The sequence below is a fragment of the Onychostoma macrolepis genome, chromosome 04, assembly GCF_012432095.1.
Source record: "Onychostoma macrolepis isolate SWU-2019 chromosome 04, ASM1243209v1, whole genome shotgun sequence".
Lineage (NCBI taxonomy): Eukaryota > Metazoa > Chordata > Actinopteri > Cypriniformes > Cyprinidae > Onychostoma > Onychostoma macrolepis.
The window spans coordinates 35,828,609-35,836,108 of NC_081158.1; the positions used below are offsets into that span (position 1 = coordinate 35,828,609).

Sequence of the window (7,500 nt, forward strand, 5' to 3'; positions counted from 1 at the left end):
ATACAGCTAGTTATAAACACTGACATTTTCATAACTTAAAAATCTTTATTTACATATATTACAATTTTTTACAAATGCAGACCTGCTTAAAAGGTGGTTTTGTCAGGTTTTGCTCACTTCTGAGCACAGATTTGTCTCTAAAATATGGATAAATGGGTACAAACGCACACACATTGTAATAAACACTCAGAATACAGACAAGAGCCAATGAGAGGCGGAGAATGTAGCCTAATTTACATACGTATGTGCTTCTTGAACAAATCACGATCCATTAACTAGAACTGATTTAATACTAATGCTAATATTAGAGACTGAACATGAGATCAAGTACCTGAAGAAATTATGGGAAAAGAATAAATTTAATTAAAACAGACTGCAACTGTATTTATTTCATAAATCTATTAAATAGATAATATTAAATAAAGATTTTAAAAATATTTTATTTTATTATTAATTTATTTTATTTAAAAATGTATAAATATAACAAATATGTATAAATGTAAATATAATATTTATATATTGCTAACAGTACAGAACATAAGATCAAGTACCTGAAGAAATTATGGAAAAATAAAATACACTGCAACTGAGTTTATATCATAAATCTATTAAATGGATAATATTAAATGAATAAATATTTTATTATTAATTAATTAAAATATTTAATATAATAAATGTTTATAAATAAATAAAATCATGTCAATATAAAAATGTCAAATATTAAATTAAAAATGAATATTAAATAAAGCAGTCTGTGTGTCTGCACGCAGCTGATGGACCTGAAGCTGACAGTCGACGGTTTGGAGAAAGAGAGAGACTTTTACTTCGGCAAACTCCGAGACATCGAGCTGATCTGTCAGGAGAACGAGTGCGACAGCAGCCCCGTCCTCAGCAAAATCATGGAGGTCCTCTACACCACAGAGGTATCAGTCATCATCAGAAATCATACGAGGCTTGATTCGGTCACAGAATGTTTTTATAAATTCAAAGGGTGATTGTGGCGTTACATCTCGCAACTCTGACTGTTTTTTCCCTCAGAATTCAGTTTTGTTTTTGTTTTTCTCACAATTGACCGTTCGCAAAGACCCGCCCTCCTTAGTTACTGTTGCTATCCCCGACAAACAGTGCCGCTCTCACACACACACACACTAGAGCTGGCAAAAAAAATTCAAATTTCGAATATTCGTCGAATTTAAAATAAAAATCCACATGTGAATGTTAGACGTGCGTCAGGCAGATGTGATGACGATGGAGTCGTCGTTGCATTTAATGCTTTTTTTAGTGTATCGAGTGGAAGCCACTGGACGCGGCGCTGCTGCGCTGTTCATTCAAAATATTGCAGTAAAAGAGAACATCAGTGCGGAGAAGATGCTGTTTACTGCGAAACTGAAACCAAGCCGTTCACACACAACGCATATTTAGCACATTTTCTAGAGAGACCTCATCAGCGCTGCACTCGAGTCTCGCACACGAGAGCCGCGTGTTTAGAAAGCATGTAAAATTAATGCAAGTTCAACTTTTAAAAAACACGTCTCGAGACTTTATGGCGGTTTTTCCGCATCCCACTGCATCATGTTTTACATTTTTAAAAAAGGACTCTGTGATTGGTTTTCGGTCCTTTGTATTAAACTATACATACATGATGCTGTTTTGTTTCTAATTGTTTAAGCAACTTGATTATATATGGTTTATAAACATGAATTAGTTTTTGTGTTATTGTTTAGGGTTGGGATAGGTGTAGACGTTAATAAAACACAATCTAATCCACCTTTTTCTGAACGCAGAAGTCTCGGTGCTTTACATTTCTCTGGTGTTTCTAGTCACATATTTATATTTAGTTATATTGAAAAAGTTTCAGTTCAGTTGATCTTTTTTACCCTGTTTTAACCAAGCGGCAACCTCCCGCTCCCTCTCTTGAAACCACTGGCCGCTGGAGGCTGGCTCCAAAAGGGAGTCAATCCCATAGACTCTCCATGTTAAAATGCCCAACTTTACAATGTTTACAGCCTGGTACAAAAAATTATTTTGGTCTATATAGCTAATTTTGCCCTTCGTGACAACTGTGAGGGGGGTGAATTTTTTTTATAACTCATCCGTTTAAATTATATTAAGCCTTAAAGTTCTGCATAATTAAGGGCGTGGCCACTTGAGTGACAGGTGGACTGCCGCTCTGCTCCAGAGTGTGAAACTTTTGTATTTGTACAGAAAATATTATTATAGGTAGGACACTGGGAATCTGGCAATTAGATGTTTTAATGAAAATGATCTCAAACTTGATTTTTACGGCTATATTGATATTGTACTCTGCTTTTGCACTGTCTGCAAAATGGTAACTGATGTTATACTGTGTTCTGCCTTGGTTTCTCCGGGGCTTTTCTCCATGATACAACATGTTAAACACATGTCCCAAAATGATCAATAACTCATTTTCGACCAAAAACGAAGTTATGGTGTTTAGTCTTTGCATGGCAGCACTGCTGTCACTATAGAGGGGCGTGGTTTCAGCTCAGCTTCACCCACGTCCCGCCTTTTTGCCCATTTTCGATTATCCGGGAGTGACGCGCTTCCAAGATGGTGGCGGCCGGCTCCGCCCACTTTAGGCTTTAAAAACGCTTTACAGAAACCTACGGGTGACGTCATGGACACTACGTCCATTTTTTTTACAGTCTATGGTTTTAACGTGTATTTCTGTGGAGACCGGCGGTGGCACATAATATCCGTGTTCTGATTGGTCAGATCGCCTGTCAATCAAGCTCCCTTCTCAGAATTGTTTTTTCCCTCGCAATTCTTGCCTTTTTTTCAGATTTTTTTTTTTTTCAGAAAAACTCAATTTTTTTCCCTCTGAATTGTTTTTTCTCTCGCAATTCTACATTTTTCTGATAATTCTGATTTTTTTTTTTTCCTCTGAATTGTTTTTTCTCTCGCAATTCTACATTTTTCTGATAATTCTGATTTTTTTTTTTTTCCCTCAGATTTTTTTTTTTTTTCTCAGAATTATTATTTTTCTTAGAATTGTTTCTCACAATTCTAAATTTTTCTGATAATTCTGACTTTTTTCTCGCTGTTCTGATTTTTTTCCTCAGATTTCTTTTTTCTCTCTCTCTCTCTCTCACAATTCAGATTTTTTTTTACTTTTTTCCTCAGAATTCTGAGTTGATATCCTGCAATTCAGGGTTTATTTTTGTTTGTTAGTTTCTGCCACAATTAAAAATTCAGACTCTTTGTCACAATTGCAAGTTTGTATCTTGCAATTCTGGGGTTATAAAGCCCAAAACTGTGAAATTAAAGACGCCATTACCTTTTTTTTTTGTTCTGTGCCGGAAACGAGCTTCCATACAGCGTTCCCAAACGTGCTGTTAATTCATGTTCTGTTCGTTTCAGGATGGTTTCGCGCCTCCGGAGGACGATGAGATCGACGATCAGCCACGGGACCAGGATGAATACTGATCCTCCTCATCCTCACTCTCTCTCTCATCATCGCATCCTCCTTTCTTTCTCTCCCTCTCTTTCACTCCATCCCCCACAAGCAGTCACTAGGGGCGTGGTCTAATAGGCTAATAGAGTGAATGGGGGCGTGTCTATGCTTATGAGGTCTGAATTGATGCAGTGAAGCTGTGGGTTTAATGAAGAGTCCAGACTCGATGATGATGATGATGCGGTGACACTTTCTCTCACACACACACACACACACACACACACACACACTGTATAGTGACACACACATCCAAGGTTATCAACTAACATATTTTTGATTTGGGCTCATGGGCTCCAATCAGCTAATTTATTAGAGAGCTTGACGCTTATGTCATTTTTTATTTTATTTTTTTTTTATTTGAATGATCTTTAGAGGGGTTTTACTGTAGCTGCAGTGAAAGAAGTGCACACTAAGGATCGAATCCCAGACAAAGCGCAGTTTAAATCAACATGAAGCCTGTTTACTTTCTTATTCCGTGTTCCTGATCATCATACATTCACTGTCAGACCAGAAACACGTGTTAGGACGGTAAATTGAGCCTTCATGCTGACTTTAGAGAGTTTGTGTGTGTTTAAATCATTATTGATAGCGCAGGTGTGAGAGTTTTATTTATTTATGAAGCAAACCGTCAAACGGCATGAATACAAACAGCTAACATTGAACGAAAAATTCTATAAATTCGTTTGAAGAAGAAAAGAGACGTGGCCATTACTAACGGTTAAACGACTGACGATACGAAGCTGCTATATTTTAGTTTAACATTTCTTTTTTTATTTGATTGACAGGTCGGTTTTGATTGACAGGCCTGTGTCATTAACCCTTTCATGGCAACCATTTGCAAACATGCATCCATTTGGAGTTTTACTATGTAAAATAAAAATGTGTGCGGGGAATGAAGGATGTGTGTTTGCTGGTTTATTCACATTATATAGACATCAGACACTAATAAATCATATAATATATAAACATATCACATGTAATGAAGTTTTAAAGGGTTACAGTGATGGATTTGAGATTTATTGTGTGTGTGTGTGTGTGCATACTGTGTATATATATATAAAACTCATACAAATGAGTCATACATACGAGTAAAAAAAATATATAGTCAAATAAAATAGATAAAAATATGGTGTCTCGTACAAAATTTATTATTTGCATTTTCATTCATGAAGATTAAATTTAGTTAAGATGGAAATACCTTGTTATTGTGAGTGTTCCACACAATTTTAGTGGGGTTTTTTTTTTTTTTTTTTATTTTCATGATATAAGTTTAAGTACTTTTATTTGTTTTTATTTTTAAATAGATTTATTGTAATTTTACATGCATATGCTTTTATTTTTAGCAAGTGTTCTATTTTAATTGTTTATTTTTAAATGATTTAAATTAACATCCTAGTGTTTCATTTTGGTTGTTTTATTTAATTATTTTACTTTACATTATTATAATGTATTTTTAGCAAATGCTTTTAGTGTTTATTTTACAATTATTTTAATTTTAGATTTTGGTTATTTAATTTTTTAATGCGTGCTATATTGCAATTGTTTTTATTTTCAAATGTAATTTTTAATTAATTTTCAGTAAGGGCTTTATTTTAGTTTATTTTATAACTTAATTCTAATATTACAATTTTATGATTAATTTCTAGTATGTTATTTTCATAGTTTATTGTAATTTAAAATTTTTGATTTCGTTAATTATTAGCTTTTCACCATCTTATATAATTTTTTATTTTTTTTGCAAAACTTGTAGAAACATACAGAAACAGGAGCGAGACATGAATATATTCCAACAAAGAGCAATCATAAAAATAAGAACAGAAAACTATCTTATATTCAAAAGAATACATTCGCAGGAGCGACGTCACTAACAAAGAACAACTTCGAACAGCGCATCCGATCGTCTGCTCTTTCCTGTACATAACCGGAGAGTCACGTGCTACTCAGCGGCGCTTCCGATTGGTCAGACGGGTTTGCTCCCGGCGTTTAGCATGAGCGCTAGCGGGTTTACTGGATTACTGTAAGGTTTACTTATATCAAGATTATTACTTTAGCAAACAACGTATTTCCAGACATCGAAATAGCGATTATTTAATAAATACTACATGACATTTACGTTTTAATGGACTAATACACACAACAGACAGCACTAGTAGTAAATGCAGCCGCGCGTCCTACGGGACTGCTTCCGCTCTGACCGGAAGCGCGCAGAGAGTGGACGCGCTGGAATAGGAAGTAGTTCCACTCGCCGCAAACAGACGTGGCAAAAGAACCGTTGGTTTGATCCGATCAACACCGTCGGTTATTAATTATCAGTGATTTGTTTTAGACCGAGATTATGGCCTCCGGTGCGGGCAAATGGGAAGTGGTGAAGAAAGGGAAGAAACAGAACTCCGGAGGAAAAACTCAGGAGAAGAAATCCAGCAGGAAAGCGCTGAGTGAGGCCAACACTGACAGCAACCGTGAGAAAAACAACAAAACACACACACACACACACACACACACTCTCGGTATTCATCTGTGATTCGATCAGAAGCGCGGTTTCTACACGTTAGCCGAGAAATAACGTCTGTCGTGATTAATACCTGATATATATTAGTTATCTGTCAAAGTACTGCGCTGTTACCATCACTTTACCACGGTACCACCAAACCTCTGAGTGTCAGTGAGATTTGATTCTGGTTTATTCGCTGTTTATGTTCAGTTCAACTGTTCTGATGAATCTGAGCGAAGATTCAGAACCAAACAGAATCAGAGATCCAGACTGAAGTACTTCTGTTCTTCCGTGAAATGGTTTAGTTCAAGTACGTTTGGATCTTTGTATTCATTTATTTATTTTTAAATATTTTTGTGTACAACATAACAACAACAAAAAGGTGTGTGTGTGTATATATATATATATATATATAGTGCTGTCAAACGATTAATCGCATTCAAAATAAAAGTTTTTGTTTGCATATTATATGTATGTGTACTGTGTATATTTATTATGTATATATAAATACACACACATACAGTATATATTTTGAAAATATTTACATGCATATACATTTATATATTTTATATTTTATATTAATATATAAATATAATGTATTTTTCTTAAATATATACATGCATGTATTTGTATTCATACATAATAAATATACACGACAACACACGCATATATTATGTAAACAAAAACTTTTATTTTGGATGAGATTAATCGTTTGACAGCACTAATATATACACCCATATATAAACCATAAAAACCATTTGTTATTTTAAATAAAATAAACATTAAATTATAAAAGAAATTTTTTATTTCAGCTAGTTTTCAAAGCTACATTTATTATTTTCAGTTTAAGTTGACTAAATTAACTGAAATAAAATCAATAAAAAACTATAGATATACTTAAACTATACTATAGATAAAACTAACTAATAAAAATGATAAAAACAAACAACAAAATAAATTAATTCACACATATTCATCAGGTATTCACACATTTCTGGCCTGTAGGTTAGCTGAGTAAATAGATCCACACAGACACAGATCAAATCTGACCGCAGCGTGAGTGTTCGGCGCTCTGAAGAGCTGCTGCACGCTGAGATACAAGTCTTTCGCTCGCGCTTTGGTGCAGCTGACAGAATTATCACTTGCCTAATCGGGTCATTGTTGCATCGTCACAAAAATATTAATTTGCATGTCTTTTTAAGGCCTTCGGTCCTCGTGCTCCAGAGGCGGTGTCCTGTGCTCAGTCACGTCCAGAGAGACCTTCAAGTCTGGCGCAGTTACAATAGCATTAATAGTCATTCATTTTAGTTAACACATGCTATGATGCAGGTTTTTATTCTTATTGTAAAATAATGGCACATTAGGTCATGAATATCATCTCAAAAGTCATGGAAATTTATTGGTTATATATATATAAAACCCAAAATAAATGTATTAATTTAAAATAATCTTAAAAATAAAAACTAATTTAAAATAACAATATATATTTTTAAAAACCCTGCAGTGAGTTGTGTGTGACACTGAAGTGGGCGTC

General features: G+C 34.5%; 2 protein-coding genes across 3 annotated transcripts in view; both read left to right on the top strand.

The window, feature by feature from the left end:
* The window catches only part of mapre3b (microtubule-associated protein, RP/EB family, member 3b), a 12,356-nt gene extending 7,754 nt beyond the window's left edge, over positions 1-4,602 (top strand). For both annotated transcript variants that reach the window (XM_058772157.1, XM_058772158.1), the window contains exons 5-6: positions 771-923; positions 3,382-4,602. In XM_058772157.1, coding sequence (XP_058628140.1) covers positions 771-923; positions 3,382-3,447 — 219 coding nt within the window. In that variant the 3' untranslated portion in view covers positions 3,448-4,602. The remainder of the gene's footprint in view (positions 1-770; positions 924-3,381) is intronic.
* Positions 4,603-5,197: 595 nt separating this feature from the next.
* The window catches only part of tmem214 (transmembrane protein 214), a 12,797-nt gene continuing 10,494 nt past the window's right edge, over positions 5,198-7,500 (top strand). Inside the window, exon 1 of the mRNA XM_058774166.1 lies at positions 5,198-5,934. Coding sequence (XP_058630149.1) covers positions 5,811-5,934 — 124 coding nt within the window. The 5' untranslated portion in view covers positions 5,198-5,810. The remainder of the gene's footprint in view (positions 5,935-7,500) is intronic.